Source organism: Schistocerca nitens, chromosome 9 (genome assembly GCF_023898315.1).
Source record: "Schistocerca nitens isolate TAMUIC-IGC-003100 chromosome 9, iqSchNite1.1, whole genome shotgun sequence".
In the NCBI taxonomy this organism is placed as follows: Eukaryota; Metazoa; Arthropoda; class Insecta; order Orthoptera; family Acrididae; genus Schistocerca; species Schistocerca nitens.
Window position 1 is genome coordinate 517,010,897 of NC_064622.1, and position 23,798 is coordinate 517,034,694.

At 46.5% G+C, this 23,798-nt stretch overlaps 1 protein-coding gene across 1 annotated transcript in view; it reads left to right on the plus strand.

The window, feature by feature from the left end:
- The window catches only part of LOC126204388 (uncharacterized), a 78,172-nt gene that overhangs the window by 53,949 nt on the left and 425 nt on the right, over positions 1-23,798 (plus strand). The window contains exon 3 of the mRNA XM_049938759.1: positions 3,533-3,988. Within this exon, the coding sequence (XP_049794716.1) occupies positions 3,533-3,988 (456 nt within the window). The remainder of the gene's footprint in view (positions 1-3,532; positions 3,989-23,798) is intronic.

Sequence of the window (23,798 nt, forward strand, 5' to 3'; positions counted from 1 at the left end):
CTGTGATGAACATTATTGAAGCCCAAGATACTTTTGACTATGCTGAGTGTGAGTTAGATCAGCCATGTATTTCTCAAATTGCCTGTGCTAAGCAAGTTATGTCACGCCCGCGGCCCCACCGGCAGAGTCAGACTGTAAACACTAGCCGGCCGCGTTATGTTAAACACATTCGTCAGCCGCGTGTGCAAAATGATAGACTTAAGTCTTGCCCTAAGTGTGTTCTTGCTCATCCTCGTGAACGTTGCCCGTTACGAAACGCGGTTTGTCACCTTTGTCAAAGGAAAGGACACATCCAGACTGTTTGTTTGCGTAAACGCAAGAACAATTCTAGTGCTGCCCAGCCCATGGATATTCATGTTCTTCAAAGCCAGCCCGCCCAGAAGGTCGCGTTTAAAGACTCTTCCACGGTTCGTGTGGGTAATAAACTTGTTCGGAATAAGCCACCCACCCGACCCTCTGCTATGCGACCCAAGCGTAATTCAAACGCTGTAACACATAATGTACAGACTGCAAGTGAAGCGGGAGTTGTTGTTCCACCCGCCCAACCCACGAGTTGTCGTAAGCAGCGAACACGCGCTAAACGCGCTGATTTTGTGTCTTCCGCCTCCGCTGCACCGATCCAGAGACAGTGTAATAAACTATTTGTGAAGCTACGCATCCAGGATACGACCTTCAATTTTCAATTAGACACTGGTGCGTCTGTGACTCTCATCAGTAGTGCTACGTATGCGGCTATCGGCCGCCCTAAACTTTCAGCGGCAAAACATTCTTTGGCTACTTATAGTGGCGAACAAATTCCTGTGTTAGGTGTATGTAGCGTGCCAGCCACATTCCGTGGCAATACAAAAACAGTTTCCTTCACAGTGCGCTACAGACAGTGTAAACATTTTCGGATTAGACTGTTTTGACTTGTTTGGCCTGTCTATCCAAGACAATGTGTTGCAACTTAATTCTGTTGTTGTTCCTCAAGACAGCATAACCGATTTGTGTAAACGATACAGTGACATATTTAAAGACGAACTCGGTTGTGCTGCGAACTTTGCCGCTTATATTACGTTAAAAGATAATGCTCAGCCTCGATTTTTTCGTGCTCGTCCAGTGCCTCACGCCCTCCGGGCACCTGTAGAAGATGAACTTCGTCGTTGGCAAAACAACGGTGTTATTCAACCCGTTTCAGCGAGCCAGTGGGCTTCTCCCTTAGTTATTATAAAGAAACCGTCTGGCAAGTTACGTTTGTGTGCTGATTTTAAGTCGACAGTTAATCCTCAGACTGTCATTGATTCTTTTCCTTTACCTAGACCGGACGAGCTGATGGATAAGTTAGGGGAAGCTCGTTTCTTTTCCAAAATTGATCTCCGTGAAGCATATTTGCAATTGCCCCTCGACGAGCAATCACAACAGTATTTTGTCATAAACACGTCGTTGGGGTTGTTCCGTTTTCTGCGTTTGCCTTTTGGTTGTGCGTCAGCTCCAGCTGTTTTTCAGCGTTTTTTGTCCCAACTTTTGGCTAATGTGCCATCGTGTTGCAACTATTTAGACGATATTGTTGTGTCCGGTCGGACGACTGCTGAACATTTCCGTAATTTGGAGTGTTTGTTTACAGTGTTGTCTCAGGCAGGCCTACGTTGCAACATCGATAAATGTTCATTTTTCCTTACGGAGATGGAGTATCTGGGACATGTTATTAATGCTCAAGGCATTCATCCCTCCCAGTCACATTTAGCAGCTATTCGTGATTTGCCCGCCCTTCGCAATCTGCATGAATTGCAAGCAGTTCTTGGCAAATTGACATATTATATTAGGTTTATACCTAATGCATCACAGATTGCTGCACCGTTGCATCGTCTCCACCGTAAGAATGTTCCGTTTGTGTGGTCAGCTGATTGCCAATCAGCCTTTCAGCAGCTTAAAGAGGCTTTATTGAATGATCGTTGTCTGGTCCATTACGACCCTAACAAGCCTCTGGTGTTAGCTTGTGATGCCTCTTCTTTCTGCCTCGGTGCTGTGTTGTCTCACCGAGTCGGTAACACCGAACGTCCTATTGCGTTCGCATCTAAATTGCTAAACAAAGCTCAGTGTACTTATAGCCAACTGGACAAGGAAGCGTTGGCTATTGTGTTCGGTGTCACAAAATTCCATCACTACCTCTATGGTAGACCATTCTATTTAGTAACAGATCACAAGCCCCTGACGTCACTGTTTCATCCGTCTAAACCAGTTCCTCAGCGGACAGCTCAGAGACTACAACGTTGGGCTCTTTTGTTATCACAATACCGGTATGAGATACTGTATCGCCCTACAGCTCAGCATGCAAACGCTGACGCGCTTTCTAGATTGCCGATTGCTGCGGATGATGTCTTCGATTCCTCTGACGACTCTTGCCATCAGATTGACGCCGATGAGCATCAATCCCTCCGGGATTTTCCGATTGATTATCGTCAGGTGGCACGTGAGACAGCTACGGATCCTCATCTGAGTTTACTATTACGTTTTGTTCAACGTGGTTGGCCGTCCAAGGCAAAGGACATATCGGATCCTGTGGTTCGTCGCTATTATCCGCAACGTCATCTGTTGTCTGTCTCGCACGGAGTTTTGCTGTTACGCACCGAGAATGACCAGCTTCGTGTAGTGGTTCCCCAAGTGCTCCAATCCAAGGTCCTCGACTTGTTGCATCAAGGTCATTGGGGAGTGGTCCGTACCAAGCAGCTAGCCCGCCGTCATTGTACATGGATCGGCATTGATAAGCCGATTACGCAGATGTCTACAGATTGTTCGACGTGTGCCGAACACCAAGCTGCTCCGCCTCAACGCTATTTTGAGTGGGCACGCCATGCCGGTCCCTGGCAGCGAGTAAATATTGATTTCGCTGATCCATATTGGCATTCACGTTGGCTCATCGTGATAGATGCATTTAGTAATTTTCCGTTTGTTGTGCCCATGCAGTCTACAACGTCTGCACAAACTATACAGGCGTTGACTTCAATTTTTTGTATTGATGGTCTTCCAGAAGTTTTAGTGTCTGACAATGGTCCCCAATTTACCTCTGCTGAATTTTAAAGTTTTTGTTCTGCCAATGGCATTCGCCATGTTCTTACTCCGCCGTTCCACCCTCAATCGAATGGTGCAGCGGAACGTTTTGTACGCACATTCAAGGATCATATGGACCGCCTTCGTGCTACGCACTCTCGTCAGCAGGCCCTCATCACGTTCCTGTCGTCGTACCGGACCACGCCACGCGACGGCCCTTCGCCTGCGGAGCTTCTCCACGGCCGTCGTCATCGCACCCTACTACGGTTGTTGCACCCCCCGGATCGACCCGCCGCTTCTGAGCATCGCACGCGTTTTCAGCGCAACGACGCCGTTTTTTTCAGAGTTTATCACGGTCGCCGACGTTGGGAACGTGGTACCGTCATAAGTGTCCAGGGTCGCGGTTTTTATACTGTTCAAGGTGCTACTGGGGTGCACAGGAGGCATCAGAACCTGTTGCGCCGCGCTGGCCGCCCGGATTCTGCCGCTCGTTCTTTGTCCACAGATTTGGTCCGCGGCGGGTTCCAGCCGACAGCCCGTCCCGTTGATGCCTCCCGCGCAGCTTCATCCGGGAGCGCCCCGGGTGGTCGCTCAGGCGCCTGCGGTCCCTCTTCAGTCGCCACCGCCTTCGGAGCAGATGGACGTCGACCCCTCAGCCGGGCCGCCTTCCCAAGCGGTGGCTGTGCAGCCTGTCCTGCAGCCGCTTTCCTTGGGCACCGCCAAGGAGTCTGACACCGCAGCACCTTGTCCGGCGCCCACTCAGCAGCCGTCGACGCAGCGTCAGGAGACGCTGCCTCTCTTCGTGGGTCCCGACGCCCCGTCGCGTCCAGTACCAGAAGCTGCGCCCGTGGTCACAGGCGTGCACCCTGACCTCGGTTTTCAGTCGGTGTTTCCCGAGGCCCCGCGCAGCCAATGCTGGGGTGCGGACCGGCGACTGCCACCGACAACAGTCTCCGCCCCGGTCTCTTCTGCTACGTCTGCGGCCAGACCCCTCCCCCGCCGTCGACGCTCGCCACGTCATTATTCAACGACGGTGCGGCGATTTGGGGGGGGGGGGAGGAGTGTTATATCCTAGCCAGTATTGCCAACCGAGCCCGCTGCCAAAAAGGTTGGCAGCATCAAAGTCCGGACGCCGTCCGCATAAGCAGCGCCAGCGAGACAGGAAATCGCCGCAAGTCTGCGCGCGCCACCGCTGGCTTCTGGCTTCTTAAGCGCTGGAGTCGCGAGCGCTAGGACAGTTCTGGATTCGCCGCTCAGTTGTATACTCGCCACCGAATTGTGTACCTGCTAGTCAGTTGTGTGTTCATCGCAGCAGAGTTGTTGTTTGTCGTCAGCCGACGCTGACCAAGCTGCTCCGACTCGAACTAGACAGATTTCTGTAGACCATGTTCACCACTGTGTTCTGTATCGTCGTTAATAAAGATAAGTACCGACTTACATTTAATCCGAGTGTTTGGGTTTTATCTTTCTGTTCACTGTTCCAGCGGACCAGTCGGCCCACTATTAAAAGTGTGGCGGTGACTTCGTAGGCCGTTTCTACAGCAAAGTGTTGTCGCTACGAAGGCCGCCACAAAAAAAACTATACTCCGTACAAGGAGGACATAGGTTACAGATGTTTTGGACGACAGTTGTTTACACAGTTGTATGAATATGTACTTAATTATTTTGAGTGGGTCAAGGATATGCTTCCTCCAGCCCGAGTTTGTCGCATGACCCAAAAGAAATACAGGCCATTAATATGCAATCACTTCACTATGTCTAACAACATGTGTTATATTTTCAGATACACATTTAACAAAGAAATGAAATTTCAATAATTAAACATAACCCATAACAAATAGTTTCTTAAGTAATGTTATACGAAACATATTTATAAATATCTCCTTAAATGATATTACTCACATTAACAGTACAGGGTCTCCTATATTGGGCCACAGCACAAATATCCTTAGGTACAAGAACAGTATTGTTAATCAATACTGAATGCGAATTCCGTCCTGATTTATAACCAATTTCGAAAGCTCTTGTATATTACCAATAACTTTTGTAAAGTGTCCGAACTAAATAGTTCCGATTCTTCTCTGACCTACTTTTTCTTATCTTCTTTCGCGATGTTTGTATTTTTTTCCAATACTCGTCGGAATAACTTTGGGAAAGTTGTGAAGAAACGCATTCTTTACCAGGTGTGATGTGTGGTTCAGACCATATCTTCTGTATTCTTGATCAAAATTTGTTTCAGTACTTGGAGATATCGCTCCTTGTTTAACTTGATATCGATGAAGAAATGTGGACACCAACGGAAAACTCTCGTCGCCTTGTTTTACGGTACGCTGCAAATGTTTCCACTTCAGCTGGTTTTTTGGTTTTCATCCCACTATATTTCTTCCATCTGTTGTAAAGACATTTACTTTTCCATCTTCAGAAACTGTAACGTCATTCCAGTACTGGTACCCTTACTCGTGGTCCCTCGTGAAGTGGAGCCTTTTCACTCGCATCGCGTTGGTCACTTACATCCCTTCCCTCACTATCGATCTTATCTGATAACCCAGTAAGCAGTCGATTCACTTACTTGCTTACTATAGTTTCGTAGCAGCCACCTTATAATTTGATGTAAATACCGTGCAATGAAGTTTACTACGATCTCTTTGAACAGATTTTAGTGCACTTACTCGTTAATTAACCTTAACCTTCACTCCACATAATGTGCAGTCCTCCTCCAGTTGTCTTACAGTATCCTGAACCTTACTCGTCAGCAGACTGGCAATATCTCTGCGTCTGTGGCTGTCGCGCTACGACGAATGACAAGACACAGCATTTGGAACGTCATGTTAGCCTCCACGCCTCCCACTGCGATTTTTTTTACACGACGCAGCAGCACTGACGGAAGAATATCAGGATAGAGGGAGGGCAGGGATGAAATGGTGGTACTGTAGCTCAATACACATTTGGTTCAAATGGCTCTGAGCACTATGGGACTTAACATCTATGACCATCAGTCCCCTAGAACTTAGAACTACTTAAACCTAACTAACCTAAGGACAGCACACAACACCCAGCCATCACGAGGCAGAGAAAATCCCTGACCCCGCCGGGAATCGAACCCGGGAACCCGGGCGTGGGAAGCGAGAACGCTACCGCACGACCACGAGATGCGGGCAATACACATTTACACAAGAGAAATCTAGCCATGCACTTCTGTGACCGTGTGTTAAAAATTTATTCTTCTACAACCTGTTCAAATAAAGGGTTTTCAGAAATATGTTTTCTAACATTTTGTAGTGACCTAATAACGCTTTCTTGTTTAACAGCTACTTCATTACGTACGTTCATTATGTACGTTTCACACAGGATTACTCAGCTGACATCGAAAATGACAGGTTTTGTTCAAACATTATTGACAACCTCCGTGTTGTTAAATGGTCCAGACGAGGAGTCTAAACGGGGCAGTACGCCATGGCGATCTTGGGAGAGAGCGGAAACGCCCGAGACGGAGCGAGACAAGAAAGTTTATTACTTTTTTACTAACAGGTATAGCTACTACAAACAGCATAGTGAACGCATTATTGTGGCCAAGATATGCACGAAGCCCACGCCTACAACAGAAGTACAAGTTTATATGCCAACTAGCTCTTTAGATGAAGAAATTGATAAAATGTATGATGAGATAAAAGAAATTATTCAGATAGTGAAGGGAGACGAAAATTTAATAGTCATGTGTGACTGGAATTCGATAGTAGGAAAAGGGAGAGAAGGAAACGTAAGAAGTGAAAGAGGAAGCCGCCTGGTAGAATTTTGCATTGAGCAAAACTTAATCGTAGCCAACACTTGGTTCAAGAATCATGAAAGAAGGTTGTATACATGGAAGAAGCCTGGAGATACTAGAAGGTATCAGATAGATTATATAATGGTAAGCCAGAGATTTAGGAACCAGGTTTTAAATTGTAAGACATTTCCAGGGGCAGATGTGGACTCTGACCACAATCTATTGAACTGTAGATTAAAACTGAAGAAACTGCAAAAAGTTGGGAATTTAAGGATGTGAGACCTGGAGAAACTGAATAAATCAGAGTTTGTACAGAGTTTTAGGGAGAGCATAAGGCAACAATTGACAGGAATGGGGGAAAGAAATATAGTAGAAGAAGAATGGGGAGCTTTGGGGGATGAAGGCAACAGAGGATCAAGTAGTAAAAAGATGAGGGCAAGTAGAAATCCTTGGCTAACAGAATAAATATTGAATTTAACTGATAAAAGGAGAAAATATAAAAATGCAGTAAATGAAGCAGGCAAAAAGGAATACAAACTTCTCAAAAATGAGATCGACAGGAAGTGCAAAGTGGCTAAGCAGGAATGGCTAGAGGACAAATTTATGTAGAGAGGCTTATCTCACTAGGGGTAACATAGATACTGCCTACAGGAAAATTAAAGACACCTTTGGAGAAAAGAGAACCACTTTTATGAATACGAGGAGCTCAGATGGAAACCCAGTTCTAAGCAAAGAAAGGACAGCAGAAAGGTGGAAGGAGTACATAGAGCGTCTATACAAGGGCGACGTACTTGAGGACAATATTATGGAAATGGAAGAGGATGTAGATGAATATGAAATGGGAGATATGGTACTGCGTGAAGAGTTTGACAGAACACTGAAAGACCTAAGCCGGAACAAGGCCCCGGGAGTAGACAACATTCCATTAGAACTACTGACTGCCTTAGGAGAGCCATTACTAACACAACTGTACCATACGGTGATCTAGATGTATGAGACAGGCGAAACACCCTCAGACTTCAAGAAGAATATAATAATCCCAATCCCAAAGAAAGCAGATGTTGAGAGATGTCAAACATTACCGAACTATCAGTTTAATAAGTCACACCCGCAAAATACTAACGAGAATTCTTTACAGACGAATGGAAAAACTGGTAGAAGCCGACCTCGGGGAAGATCAGTTTGGATTCCGTAGAAATGTTGGAACATGTGAGGCAATACTGATGGCTAAAATGGCTCTGAGCACTATGGGACTTAACAGCTATGGTCATCAGTCCCCTAGAACTTAGAACTACTTAACCTAACTAACCTAGGGACAGCACACAACACCCAGACATCACGAGGCAGAGTAAATCCCTGACCCCGCCGGGAATCGAACCCGGGAACCCGGGCGTGGGAAGCGAGAACGCTACCGCACGACCACGAGATGCGGGCAGGCAATACTGACCCTACGACGTATCTTAGAAGAAAGATTAAGGAAATGCAAACCTACATTTCTAGCATTTTTACACTTAGAGATAGCTTTTGACAATGTTGGCAGGAAAACTCAGTTTCAAATTATGAAGGTGTCAGGTGTAAAATACTGGGAGCGAAAGGCTATTTACAATTTGTATAGAAAGCAGATGGCAGTTATAAGAGTTGAGGGGCATGAAAGAGAAGCAGTGGTTGGGGAGTGAGGGAGGGTTGTAGCCTATCCCGGATGTTTTTCAATCTGTATATTGAGCAAACAGTGAAGGAAACAAAAGAAAAATTCGGAGTAGGTATTAAAATCCATGGAGAAGAAATAAAAACTTTGAGGTTCGCCGATGACATTGTAATTCTGTCAGAGACAGCATAGGACTTGTATGGAAGTGAAACATGGACGATAAACAGTTTAGACAAGAAGAGAAATGAAGCTTTCGAAATGTGGTGCTACAGAAGAATGCTGAAGATTTGATGGGTAGATCACATAACTAATGAGGAGGTATTGAATAGAACTGGGGAGAAGAGGAGTTTGTGGCACAACTTGACTAGAAGAAGGGATCGATTGGTAGGACATGTTCTGAGGTATCAAGGGATCACCAATTTAGTACTGCACAGTACTTGCACAGGATAGAGTAGCACGGAGAGCTGCATCAAACCAGACTCAGTACTGAAGACCACAACAACTACATACACTGCTCACTAGTTTAAGTTAATACGGTGTGCAACTGTTATTTTCCTTTATTCCTTAATTTATTTGTAACTTTATGTAACTTACTGTACTAATTGGTATTGCTATGTTATTACATGTACCACTATATCTAAGGCTTACACCGCGCCCCCTTTTTCGTTATTTATTTCATACTGGTACCATTGTTGTCTGTACACTGGGCCTGAAGATGGCGTAGTAAATCGCTGAATGTGATACCCAAATAAAATAAGTTTGGAAACTAGGTGACCGAAAGGTGTTTGATTTGACATTCTATACGCCTGGTCTTGCCTGTTTTGTGGCGTCTGCCGCCGGAGTTACGATAGCTATCTACGTGACGCGTCCGAGCTTATCGAACGAAGCTGTGATGAAACGAACTGCCGTTCTTTATATTTCCTCTACTGCCCACATCATTCCTACCTGATAACAGTTCCAAACTCAGCAGCAATACTCGAGAGTTGGTCGGATGTTGTATGCGTAGTTATAGACATTTTATGAATGTGACTGTTCCAATGACTGTACAGTAATTGTGTAATCAAACAATAACGAGTCTTCTTGCCTATTAGTGCGCAGCACATTTTATTTGTTTATGCTGATGGTCAGTTGTAATTCCCTGAACGGTGCGTCCATCTTCTGCACGTCTACCTACAGGGTGTTTCAAAAATGACCGGTATATTTGAAACGGCAATAAAAACTAAACGAGCAGCGATAGAAATACACCGTTTGTTGCAATATGCTTGGGACAACAGTACATTTTCAGGCAGACAAACTTTCGAAATTACAGTAGTTACAATTTTCAACAACAGATGGCGCTGCAAGTGATGTGAAAGATATAGAAGACAACGCAGTCTGTGGGTGCGCCATTCTGTACGTCGTCTTTCTGCTGTAAGCGTGTGCTGTTCACAACGTGCAAGTGTGCTGTAGACAACATGGTTTATTCCTTAGAACAGAGGATTTTTCTGGTGTTGGAATTCCACCGCCTAGAACACAGTGTTGTTGCAACAAGACGAAGTTTTCAACGGAGGTTTAATGTAACCAAAGGACCGAAAAGCGATACGATAAAGGATCTGTTTGAAAAATTTCAACGGACTGGGTACGTGACGGATGAACGTGCTGGAAAGGTAGGGCGACCGCGTACGGCAACCACAGAGGGCAACACGCAGCTAGTGCAGCAGGTGATCCAACAGCGGCTTCGGGTTTCCGTTCGCCGTGTTGCAGCTGCGGTCCAAATGACGCCAACGTCCACGTATCGTCTCATGCGCCAGAGTTTACACCTCTATCCATACAAAATTCAAACGCGGCAACCCCTCAGCGCCGCTACCATTGCTGCACGAGAGACATTCCCTAACGATATAGTGCACAGGATTGATGACGGCGATATGCATGTGGGCAGCATTTGGTTTACTGACGAAGCTTATTTTTACCTGGACGGCTTCGTCAATAAACAGAACTGGCGCATATGGGGAACCGAAAAGCCCCATGTTGCAGTCCCATCGTCCCTGCATCCTCAAAAAGTACTGGTCTGGGCCGCCATTTCTTCCAAAGGAATCATTGGCCCATTTTTCAGATCCGAAACAATTACTGCATCACGCTATCTGGACATTCTTCGTCAATTTGTGGCGGTACAGACTGCCTTAGACGACACTACGAACACCTCGTGGTTTACGCAAGATGGCGCCCGGCCACATCGCACGACCGACGTCTTGAATTTCCTGAATGAATATTTCGATGATCGTGTGATTGCTTTGGGCTATCCGAAACATACAGGAGGCGGCGTGGATTGGCCTCCCTATTCGCCAGACATGAACCCCTGTGACTTCTTTCTGTGGGGACACTTGAAAGACCAGGGGTACCGCCAGAATCCAGAAACAATTGAACAGCTGAAGCAGTAAATCTCATCTGCATGTGAAGCCATTCCGCCAGACACGTTGTCAAAGGTTTCGGGTAATTTCATTCAGAGACTACGCCATATTATTGCTACGCATGGTGGATATGTGGAAAATATCGTACTATAGAGTTTCCCAGACCGCAGCGCCATCTGTTGTTGAAAATTGTAACTACTGTAATTTCGAAAGTTTGTCTGCCTGAAAATGTACTGTTGTCCTAAGCATATTGCAACAAACGGTGTATTTCTATCGCTGCTCGTTTAGTTTTTATTGCCGTTTCAAATATACCGGTCATTTTTGAAACACCCTGTATATGCTGACACAGTTTTCTGGCTCTGTGACTTGTCTATGGACAACAACATCGACGGAAAAAAGCCTCATCGAGTTTCCGGCGTTATGCCTGGGTCATTTATGTGCATGGGCAGTAACTGTCTCGCAACGCTCCCTTGAGGTACATTCGAAGCCATTTTTTCATGTCTCTCTGTTTGGAACGAGGTAAGACTTTCTTTTAGCTGGGAATGCGTCAACCGAATGACAAAAGTAATTTGACATTCGCCACGCTCCCATTTTCTTTATTCGCCGATTGGATGTAATCCGGTAAGTTTAAAAATACGACATAAAAGCTGAAGTCCACATAAAGTGATTAGCGGGGGAGGGGGGTGGGGGAGGGGGTCTTGAGGTATCATCGTTCACCAGCCACCCACCCTTTATGAAATAAATTAAAAGACAAATCAATGGAATCACTTAGGTAATATGCAGTAGCATCTGAGGACACATAAGGAGCCGGGCTTTGTTACGCCATACCACGTAGACTGCAGTCTAGCTGCCTTCGATTCCAAAATCTAAAACAAAAAGTGTGACCTGTTTTTAATATTTGATGCAGGCCTCATTATAATCGTGAAAGTCGTAGATGTAGTTGCTTGATGTGGGCTAATCGGGCAGAATTTACCAGGTAACATCGGATACGAATTAAGTCACAGTTAACCTCACGAAAGCTATAGTCAAATTTCCAGTTTCACCCGATCAAATGCAACGCAAAAAATCGGAAAATCATTTGAAAGACTAGTTCACAAAATTTTCACAGCTTATTCGTTTATGTGGGAATTAGTTTTCTTCCCTAAACATTTGATCCAATTCCACAAAGATTATTTGCTTTTTTTTTTTTTTTTTTTTTTTTTACGTCGTGTCACTGGAAACAAATTTTTGAACTCTTGAACCGAGGAAAAACCATATGCAGATAGTTTAACAGGAAACTTAAAATATAACAAACGTATACTGTGTCTGACAGGTAGCTGACTACCCCTTTGCGGAAAATTAAAAAGTCAAATAAAAGCATTTTTCTACTAAATACGAGTTTCTTCCATTAAATAAGCTTTTGGGTCGTATTAATTATATTATCAGAAACTGAAGAACACCTTCAATCATTAGCGGACATTCTTAATACCACACTGTGACGGCTGTTGCCTTTACTGTAACGCAATATACAGAACTGCTGCAGCGGATATGTACTTTCTCAGTAAATAAGAACAATGTGAAACAAAAGTAAATAAGTCTTATTTTTTCTATTTTGCTGTATAATTACATAATTATGTTGTTTTCGTGCTTTTCAGTACCAAGACAGGTTTGATGCAGATCTCCATGCTGCTGTATCCTGCGCAAGGCTCTTCATCTCCGAATAACAACTGCGAAACACACCCGCTTCTACGTTTCCTGAGCCAGAATGTATTGTATCCATCCACCCATTATTTTAGTCAAGTTAGGTCATGAATTTCTTTTTCCCTCCATTGGATTCAGTACCTCCTCACGAATGACACGATCTTCTTGCCTAATTTTCAGAACTGTTGTGTACGACCACATTTCAAAACCTCTGTTCTCTCCTTGTCTATACTGCTTATCATCCACGTTCCACTTGTGTGCAAGGCTACTCTCCAGACAAGTTCCTTCAGAAAGGACGTCATCACATTTGAATTTATGTTAGGTTTTGACAACTATCTCTTTCTGAGAACTGATTTTCATCCTATAGAGAGTCTGTATTTTATATGTGCTCTACTTCGGCCATCACCAGTTATTTTGCTAGTCAGTAGCAATCGTATCTACTGATACAGCTTTCTATCTACTGATACTGTTTCCTTCAGCATCACGTCATTTAATTCTACTACAATCCATTACCTTTGTTTTGATTTTACTGATGTTTATCTCGTAACTTCTTTTCAAGACACGATCCACTCCATTCAGCTGTTACCTTTGAGAGAATAACAGTGTCGTTGGAAAATCTCAAAGCTTTTATTCCTTTTCTATAAAGTTTAATTCCTTTTGTAAATTTCTTCTAGGTTTTTTTTTTGCTCTTGCATGTATAGAACCTTCTTTCATAGTTCTGAAGCCAAGTATTAGCAATGATTAAATTATGCTCTGTGCAAAATTCTGCCAGTGGAGTTCCTGTTCATTTCATTCTTCCGGGCGATGTTTTCCTATTTCTTTCCTTCACTTCCTCTTCCTATTACCGAATTACAGTCCCTCATCATAGATAAACGTCCATCTCCGGTAGCTATGCGATCAATTTCTTTTATCTGATCGTGCATGCTTTCAATCTCATCATCATCATCTCCAAATTTAGTGGTCATATACCGCTTGCACTACTGTGGTGGGTGTTGGCTAGGTGTCTGCCTTGGCTACCACAAAACGTTGACTATACTGTTCAGACAATTACCCGCATTCCTAAGCTTCACTAATAGGCAGTGTACCTGCCTTCAGCCTACCAGTTTCCACTTTTAAATCCCCTAGCCTCCCTACCCGATCAACGGACCTAACATTTCACGCTCCAACCCATAGACTGCCAATTTTATTTCTGCTGATGACATTTTCCTGAGTAGCCTATGCCCGGAGATCCAGACATGGACTATTTTAGCCCCGGAATATTTTACCCAAGAAGATACCATCATCATTTACCTATAAAGTAGAGCTGCATGCACTCGTGAAAAATAACTGTAATTTCCCCTTGGCTTCAGCCGTGCGCAGTAGCAGCGCAAGAATGCTGTTTTGGTTGATGCTACAGGGCTAGATCAGTCAGTCATCCAACAACTGCAACTACCGAAAAAGCTGCTGCCCCATTTCAGGAATCATAGGCCAATCTGGCAGCTCCACACTAGGGGACTGATGACCTCAGATGTTAAGTCCCATAGTGCTCAGAGCCATTTGAACCATAAGCGTCATAAGCGTGACCACGACATTTAGTAAAGATATGTTCGTTGTCGTCTGCTGCACTTAGTATTTCCTTTTCTGTTCCTTTTCTGCCTCTGGAAACCCTGGAAAGTTTCTTGATGTCACAAGGCTTTCCAATGATATTACGTAAAACTATAAGATATCATAGTATCTGAATCAGTTCATCTCTTTTTGTAATGCCCTCTGTTATACTCCGCAGCTGTTATGATCGCAGCTGCGATGCTGCGGACTTGAAAAATAGTCTGCGAGACTAATTTTGCTGTGCAACTGATCACGGAAACGTCACGCCAAAGGTGCATAAGTTTTAGCTGTAGCTGAGTTTCCACACTGCCAACATAACCCGAAAATCAACGAAGCTGTGCAACTCTTTACAAGCTAGAAAGTAGTATGGCAACTTGATCTAACTGCAGAATCACTCACTGAGTGTTTCTCCTGAAAACAGACATATATTTTCATAGTGAAAACGTTGTGAAAATTATTGACACGCTTATTCCTTCGAACCCATATGATTAATACTTTCGCACTGTACATCGGATTCTCGCTATTCGCCATCCGAGTGTCCATATCATTGCATGGAAGCTATTCGAATGTCGAATGTTCTTGTAAACTTAATTTTTTCGTTGTGTTCAAAGTTTTGAAGCACATTTATGTGATATCACCGCCAGACACCACACTTGCTAGGTGGTAGCCTTTAAATCGGCCGCGGTCCGCTAATATACGTCGGACCCGCGTGTCGCCACTGTCAGTGATTGCAGACCGAGCGCCGCCACACGGCAGGTCTAGAGAGACTTCCTAGCACTCGCCCCAGTTGTACAGACGACTTTGCTAGCGATGCTATACTGACAAACTACGCTCTCATTTGCCGAGACGATAGTTAGCATAGCCTTCAGCTACGTCATTTGCTACGACCTAGCAAGGCGCCATTACCAGTTTATATTGAGATTATAATTCATGTATCAACAAGAGCGATGTTCTCCAATTGTGGATTAAAGTTAAGTATTCAAACAACTCCTTACTTTATTTAGTACACTCAACTCCTTTAATTGTTCCAGACCTCACGCCAGTCTGCGTGAGCTTAAACGCGTGCATTTCGGCCTCCTCTAGCAACACGGTGTTGGCTCTTCGGCCAAAACATCACATGGCGACGAGTGTAAAAACGGTCTTATTCTTTATACTTGCTTAAATTACTTGTGTCATGGCTTCGCCACAATCTCCAGATGTACTGTCCGAATTTTATCGATTGCAGAATCAGCAGACGCAGGCCTTATTGGATGCCCTTGGACAGCTCGTCCAGGGTCAACGTGCAATGCAAAACGATGCGGCGGCCGCCGCTCCACCGCTACCGCAGCCACAACACGAAGTTGCACCGTCCTTTTGATGCTGCACTGGAAAGCTGGACAGAGTGGTCACGCCAATTTGGATTCCATCTCGCCGCCTACAGAATTCAAGGTATTGAGCAGCAGCCTTTTTTGCTTTCTTGTGTAGGAGTGTCCACCTACCGTGTGATAGTGAAATTGTTTCCCCGACGCGACGTACCAACTGTGTCCTACGAAGAAATTTTCTCTGCATTACATGCATATTTCAAAGAATCGGTCAATGTAGTTCCAAAAAGGTATACTTTCTTTCGTACAAAACGTACAGCCGGTCAAACTAATCGGGAGTGGGTTGCCACTTTGCAAGGCCTTACTAGGGATTGTGCTTTTGAGTGTAAATGTGCACTCCCTTATTCAGATACTATGGTGCATGATGCAATTGCACAGAACGTTTCTGATGTTCGTATAAGGGAACAGATTTTGAAACTAGTCAATCCCTCCCTTCAACAAGTGATGGCCATATTGGATAGGCAAGACACACTTGACTTTGCTCAGGAATCATTTGAAACTTCGCCAGCCGTGTGTCACATTAACCGGCCCACCAGGCGAGCTGCATGGAACAGTAAACAGCCCTCGCGCCCGTCCACGCAGCTGCCGCCCAGCTCTCCGCTACCTGTGCCACGGAAGCAAGCAAATACAGTTCTTAAATCATGTCCGCGGTCTGCAACTAGACATTCGCGTGATAATTGCCCGTCACGCCAAGCTATTTGCTTTTTCTGTAATAAAAAAGGACATGTTCAGAGTGTTTGCCAGAAAAAGCTCAGATCGGACACTCGCATCCATTCCAGGCCCTTTGCTTCGCGCCGGAATCGGAATCGAACCAAGAATACTCAGGCTCGTGAACCTTCGCCCATGGACATTCATGTAGTTAATTCCACTCCGCCCAGTGCCGCTCTCTCTAACAGTGGCTGTGTTCGTCCCACAAATAGTATGCGTCGACATCGACGGAAATCCCGTCAAGTGGCAAGTGATTCTGTACCAGTGTCAGTTCACGTTGCACGAGACAGTCGCTCTCGTCGTCAGCAGGACAATAAACTTTTTGTAGACTTGGACATTCATGGCAACGTGATACCATTCCAGCTCGATACCGGAGCTGCAATTTCATTGATCAATAAAGACACGTACAAACAAATGGGCACACCTCCGTTGCGTGCCGCAAATGTTAAGTTAAATAGTTAATCAGGACAAGCCATCTCTGTGTTAGGACAGTGCAGCCTTCTTGCAACATACAAGGGACAAACAAAACTAGTGTCATTTTACGTACTTCGTTCTTCTTCTGCAGTGAACTTGTTTGGTTTAGATTTATTTCAGTTGTTTAACTTGTCTATAGCCAATCAGGTCCTCTCAGTGAACCAGACTGTGCCTTCAGCCAGTGTTTCTCGTCTCTGTGAAGAATTTGCAGCCATTTTTGCACCGGGCCTTGGTTGCGGTAAGAACTATAAAGCTCATTAGGAACTGAAAGTAAACGCGCAACCGAAATTATTCAGAGCGCGCAATGTTCCCCACGCATTGCGTGATGAGGTCGCAAGAACATTACACGATTTGGAATCACAAGGTGTACTTGAACGTGTGCAGGCTTCTCTCTGGGCCTCACCCTTAGTAATATTGCCAAAACCTTCCGGAAAATTGAGACTTTGTGTGGACTTCAAAGCTACAGTGAATCCACAATTAGTGATTGCAACTTATGCTTTACCCCGCCTGGAAGATCTTTTTGAGAAACTGTGCCCGGGTGAATATTTTTCGAAGTTGGACATAGCAGATGCGTACTTGCAAATACCAGTGGACGACGAATCCCAGCGCGTCTTGGTGGTTAACACGCATCTTGGTTTGTATCGATTCAAAAGACTGCCATTCGGGTGTGCATCCGCCCCTGCATTGTTTCAGCAATATCTGCAAACTGTTTGTGCGTCGGTCCCTACTGCAGCGAATTATCTGGTCGATATTGTGATCTCCGGAAAGACTGAAGAAGAACATTTAGCCAATCTCTGAACATTATTTCAGGTCTTGCGACAAAATGGTCTTCGCTTGCGGAAGGACAAATGTGTGTTTTTTGCTCGTGACTTACCCTATTTGGGACATGTACTCAATGCCCAAGGCATACATCCGAGTCCGGAGCACCTCCGTGCCATTCAAGACTTGCCTTCGCCGCAGAATTTGAAGCAGCTACAGAGTGTGCTGGAAAAAATCAATTACTAAAACAGTTGTGTGCCACATGCCTCTTCCATTTCAGCTCCGCTTCAACGCTTACGCCGTAAAGGTGTTCCGTTCGTCTGGACGGCGGAATGCGAACGCGCCTTTCGCCAGTTGAAATCGGCGTTGCTTTCCAATACTTGCCTTACGCCATTCGATCCCCATTAACCCCTTTTGTTGATGGTAGATGCATCGGATTTCGGGATCGGTGCTGTGCTTGCGCACAAAGATGGTTCACACGATCGCCCTATTGCCTTTGCGTCCAAATTGCTCTCGTCTGCGCAAAGAAATTATTCACAGATCGAGAAAAAAGCCTTGGCTCTCGTATTTGGTGTTACAAAGTTTCATGATTTCTTGTATGGTCGTCACTTTACCATCATCACAGACCACAAACCTTTGACATCGCTGTTTCATCCGAACAAGCCTGTACCTCCACGTACAGCGCAGAAATTCATTCGCTGGTCTATTTTCCTCTCGCAGTACCGCTACGATATCTTGTATCGGTCCACTGCTAAGCACGGAAACGCCGATGCGTTGTCCCGTTTGCCAGTTGCTGAGGGTAGAGCATTCGATTCTTGCGAACTTGCTTGCATGTTCATTGATGCGGAAACCGATGACGTGGTCGAATCGTTTCCGATTGATTTTCGTCGTGTAGCTACAGCCACAGCTGCTGACCCTGTCCTTGCTACCGTTTTGCGTTTTGTTGCTACTCAATGGCCCTTGTAAATGTCACGGATCGAGGATCCGTTGGTTCGCCGATTTTTTGGTCACAAGGAGAGACTTTTTGTTCGACGTGGTGTTTTGCTGTTGCGTTCTGATAATGATCAGTCCCGAGTCGTGGTCCCACGTTCGTTACAGTCCTCTGTCTTACGGCTTCTCCACCAAGGACATTGGGGTATAGTGAGAAAGAAACAACTTGCTCGTCAGCACTGTACTTGGTTCGGAATCGATGCTGCGGTTACGAATATGTGCTCTTCTTGCATGGCGTGTGCCGAACAACAGTCCGCACTACCGCGGAAATTCTTTGCATGGCCGAAAGCCACTTCCCCTTGGCAACGCTTACACATCGATTTTGCTGGTCCATTCTGGAATGCTCGATGGTTGGTTGTGGTAGATTCATTCAGTAATTTTCCTTTTGTTGTCCGGATGTCTTCCACGACGTCATCTGCCACCATCCAAGCGTTATCCGCTATCTTTTGTATTGAAGGTCTTCCCCGACTATTGTTTCCGACAATGGCCCACAATTTATGTCCGCCGAATTTCAGTCATTCTGCAGGGCCAATGGTATTCAACATCTGACGTCCGCGCCGTTTCGCCTCGGTCAAACGGCGCCGCTGAACGATTGGTCCGGACTTTCAAGTCACAGATGTTGAAGTTGAAAGAGTCGCATTCTCGGCAGGACGCGTTATTGCTCTTTTTGTCCTCGTATCGCTCTCAGCCCCGAGATGGTCGCTCTCCGGCTGAGTTGCTCCACGATCGTCCTCATCGAACCTTGATGTCTTTGCTACATCCGCCGCATCAGGTACCTGTGCAGCGGCAGATACCTGCTTTTGCCTCAGGCGACGTTGTATACTATCGCAACTATCGAGGTTCACGGCGTTGGCTCGCAGGGCGCATTGTTCGCTGCCTCGGCCGCGCTATGTATCTGGTTATGGGGGCCTCTGGTGAGGTGCGTCGGCATCTCAATCAGCTGCGCCTCTGTCGTCGCCTGGGTTCTGCCGCTCCCCGTCTGCTTTCAGCGACGGTGCCGTCCGGTCAGCGCCCTGGGGACCCATCTACTGGCTCGCATCATCCCCAGGTGTTACCGAAGCTGCCTTCCATTTTGTCCCATGGCGACGCGCCGCCGCCGCCGCCGCCTGTTCTCTCGCCGGCGCCGCCCGCAGTAGACGCGTCCCTGCAACCGCCGGGCGCCTCCCTGGGTCACGCGCCGCCGATCGCTTCCCGTGACCAGCTGTCCTCCGACATGGAACTCTTGCCCGCTCCGGACCAGATGTCGTCTTCGCCCGTCGGCTGCCCCGCCCCGATGAAGGTCGACCGTTCGGCCCCTCCTGTCTCTCTGCGGGCGCATACACCGCATGTTGGCGTGCACCCTGGACTAGGTTTTCAGGCGTTTCCTAGCTCCCGTCGGACCGAATGGCAGGGTGCGGGTGGCACAGCCTCGCCTGTTGTTAGGCTCCCCACCTCGTCGCATACGTCAACATGGGGTCCTCCCCACGGCGGGAGGAAGCCTTATAACACAACCGTACGCCGATTTGCGGGGGAGGAATGTGGTGTCACCGCCAGACACCACACTTGCTAGGTGGTAGCCTTTAAATCGGCCGCGGTCGATTAGTATACGTCGGACCCGCGTGTCGCCACTGTCAGTGATTGCAGACCGAGCGCTGCCACACGGCAGATCTAGAGAGACTTCCTAGCACTCGCCCCAGTTGTACAGCCGACTTTGCTAGCGATGCTATACTGACAAATACGCTCTCATTTGCCGAGACGATAGTTAGCATAGCCTTCAGCTACGTCATTTGCTACGACCTAGCAAGGCGCCATTACCAGTTTATGTTGAGATTGTAATTATGTATCATCAAGAGCGATGTTCTCCAATTATGGATTAAAGTTAAGTTTTCCAGAAGCTATGTACTATTTTTGGCTACTATAATTACGTTACCTTGTTCCAGACCTCACGCCAGTCTGCGTGAGCTTCAATGCGTGCATTTCGGCCTCCTCTAGCAACACGGTGTTGACTCTTCTGCCAACACATCAATTTATAGAACACTAAGCGTATCAAGACACCATCGCGTACAATAAACATACAGACCGCTTTGAAGCTCGTAACGCGACCGTCATGCTACTTTTCATCCCCTGAAAAACAACTGCTCTGCATTTCAAAGGGAGACTCCAGTCTAAAACTTCATTCTTCAAACACATTTAATGGCTATTTCACATCTCTGAAGTGTTTGCTCTTAGATCCTAAACTACATGGCTGTATTCCAGTTACAAGTACGTCTCAGAAATGTTTCAGATACGGACTGCGTAAGGGGCTGCGGCATGCCGAAAGATGCCAAAGATAATTTTTGTTTTCTGTCACCATCAAACAGAACCAGCTTTACTCCGGCCTTTATATAAAGTTAAACTGGGATAAACGAGTTACGAAATTTCCAAGAAAACTGAAACGTAATAATTGGCAGCCAATCGCTGGAAAGCAATTACTTTGTCTGTTGACTGTGTAAATATAAATTTAGGGAATACACTCAAGTCCTGTTCAATACAATCAACAAGCTCCAAGAAAACAGGCACTGGCTTACAGTCGTATATTCCTACCACTGAAGCTCCTCAAGAAGACTGTGAGTAGATTTTTATTCAAAGAAATCGAGACTGCCGCAGGGACAGGGAAGTTTGTGCTGGAAACGGGCCCTGGCCTTCCCCAGGACACGTCCCAGGTGGCGGGAGACAGTCCGGTGTGTCCTACTTCTGGAACACACTGCCACTGCCTACAGTGTCCCGGTCTCCTTGCAAATGTCAACACATCCCCTCTCCGTACCAGTGTCACGTCGTACAGCCGTCACGAACTCTTCACGCAGTCTCCTTTTCGTTGTTCTTGAGTTGCGTCTGCAAGACGTCCCACTTGTTGACAACAGATGTCAGCGGTGATCATTACGCCTTGGAAACTTTGAGGAAACTATTTGTAGTACAACCACACAGTCGCTGTTCCACCAGATGCATAACGTTATCTTTTTTGGGTGCGTTCAGGTCTTGGTGCGTGCAGTTGGTGCTTTGTTTGGACTCAAAAATCCCTTTCTTTTCCTTAGAATAAAGAGACCATTTCTTCTGGCCAGTAACGATACAAGATAGGAATGGTCGGTTTTACTGACGAGTTAATTGATGACGAGCAAGCAGAGACTCACATTTGCCCACCCGATGATTTTTGTGATTTTGGCTTCCGATTTCTCCACTGGGCACTCCATTTTCTAGCGGTCACATTTCCACTCACTATCTCAAAATGACGGCGTGTAAACTCAAATACTAATAGTGAACTACAATAAAAAAAATCACTTAGGTAATATACAGTAGTAAACGGAATACCAACATGGAAAAGAAAAACGTTACGGACTTACCCACCAACCTTAATAACCTCTGCTCTTGCGTGACGACCGAGCCGCGTGCTGCAAACCAAGGACAAGCTTTCTTTACTCAATCTTAAAACGCAACATTGATCGATTCTATGAAACATTCGACTTAACTATTTATCTTATAAATGTTTTTGCATTTATATTTTTATATACTTTAAGTATTTTATATTCGTTTTTAATCTTAACAATAATAATAACACTTTATCTGCTTTCCTGTCGTCGCATTACGTTCCGGGCAGCGCGCATTCAACTCTTGCAGGCCCTAGCGTTAAACCCTTGTTTAGCAGCAGTATACCCATAGGCTATACGTTATGGGCCCTAGAACGTAGAACTACTTAAACCTAACTAACCTAAGGACACACACACATCCATGCCCGAGGCAGGATTCGAACCTGCGACCGTAGCGGTCACGCGGTTCCGGACTGAAGCGCCTAGAACCGCTTGGCCACCGCGGCTGGCTGACGCTTATGCCACTATGTCATCCACATACAAATACACTCCTGGAAATTGAAATAAGAACACCGTGAATTCATTGTCCCAGGAAGGGGAAACTTTATTGACACATTCCTGGGGTCAGATACATCACATGATCACACTGACAGAACCACAGGCACATAGACACAGGCAACAGAGCATGCACAATGTCGGCACTAGTACAGTGTATATCCACCTTTCGCAGCAATGCAGGCTGCTATTCTCCCATGGAGACGATCGTAGAGATGCTGGATGTAGTCCTGTGGAACGGCTTGCCATGCCATTTCCACCTGGCGCCTCAGTTGGACCAGCGTTCGTGCTGGACGTGCAGACCGCGTGAGACGACGCTTCATCCAGTCCCAAACATGCTCAATGGGGGACAGATCCGGAGATCTTGCTGGCCAGGGTAGTTGACTTACACCTTCTAGAGCACGTTGGGTGGCACGGGATACATGCGGACGTGCATTGTCCTGTTGGAACAGCACGTTCCCTTGCCGGTCTAGGAATGGTAGAACGATGGGTTCGATGACGGTTTGGATGTACCGTGCACTATTCAGTGTCCCCTCGACGATCACCAGTGGTGTACGGCCAGTGTAGGAGATCGCTCCCCACACCATGATGCCGGGTGTTGGCCCTGTGTGCCTCGGTCGTATGCAGTCCTGATTGTGGCGCTCACCTGCACGGCGCCAAACACGCATACGACCATCATTGGCACCAAGGCAGAAGCGACTCTCATCGCTGAAGACGACACGTCTCCATTCGTCCCTCCATTCACGCCTGTCGCGACACCACTGGAGGCGGGCTGCACGATGTTGGGGCGTGAGCGGAAGACGGCCTAACGGTGTGCGGGACCGTAGCCCAGCTTCATGGAGACGGTTGCGAATGGTCCTCGCCGATACCCCAGGAGCAACAGTGTCCCTAATTTGCTGGGAAGTGGCGGTGCGGTCCCCTACGGCACTGCGTAGGATCCTACGGTCTTGGCGTGCATCCGTGCGTCGCTGCGGTCCGGTCCCAGGTCGACGGGCACGTGCACCTTCCGCCGACCACTGGCGACAACATCGATGTACTGTGGAGACCTCACGCCCCACATGTTGAGCAATTCGGCGGTACGTCCACCCGGCCTCCCGCATGCCCACTATACGCCCTCGCTCAAAGTCCGTCAACTGCACATACGGTTCACGTCCACGCTGTCGCGGCATGCTACCAGTGTTAAAGACTGCGATGGAGCTCCGTATGCCACGGCAAACTGGCTGACACTGACGGCGGCGGTGCGAAAATGCTGCGCAGCTAGCGCCATTCGACGGCCAACACCGCGGTTCCTGGTGTGTCCGCTGTGCCGTGCATGTGATCATTGCTTGTACAGCCCTCTCGCAGTGTCCGGAGCAAGTATGGTGGGTCTGACACACCGGTGTCAATGTGTTCTTTTTTCCATTTCCAGGAGTGTATGTTTACACGAGACCTCAACAAAGTCAAAGAACTGCATGATATGTGTAATGTGGAGCGCATAATTGATTCTAATACTTTACAGTGCTGCATGTGGAATTCAAGAAGTCAGGTCCTTTTATGACCATGGGT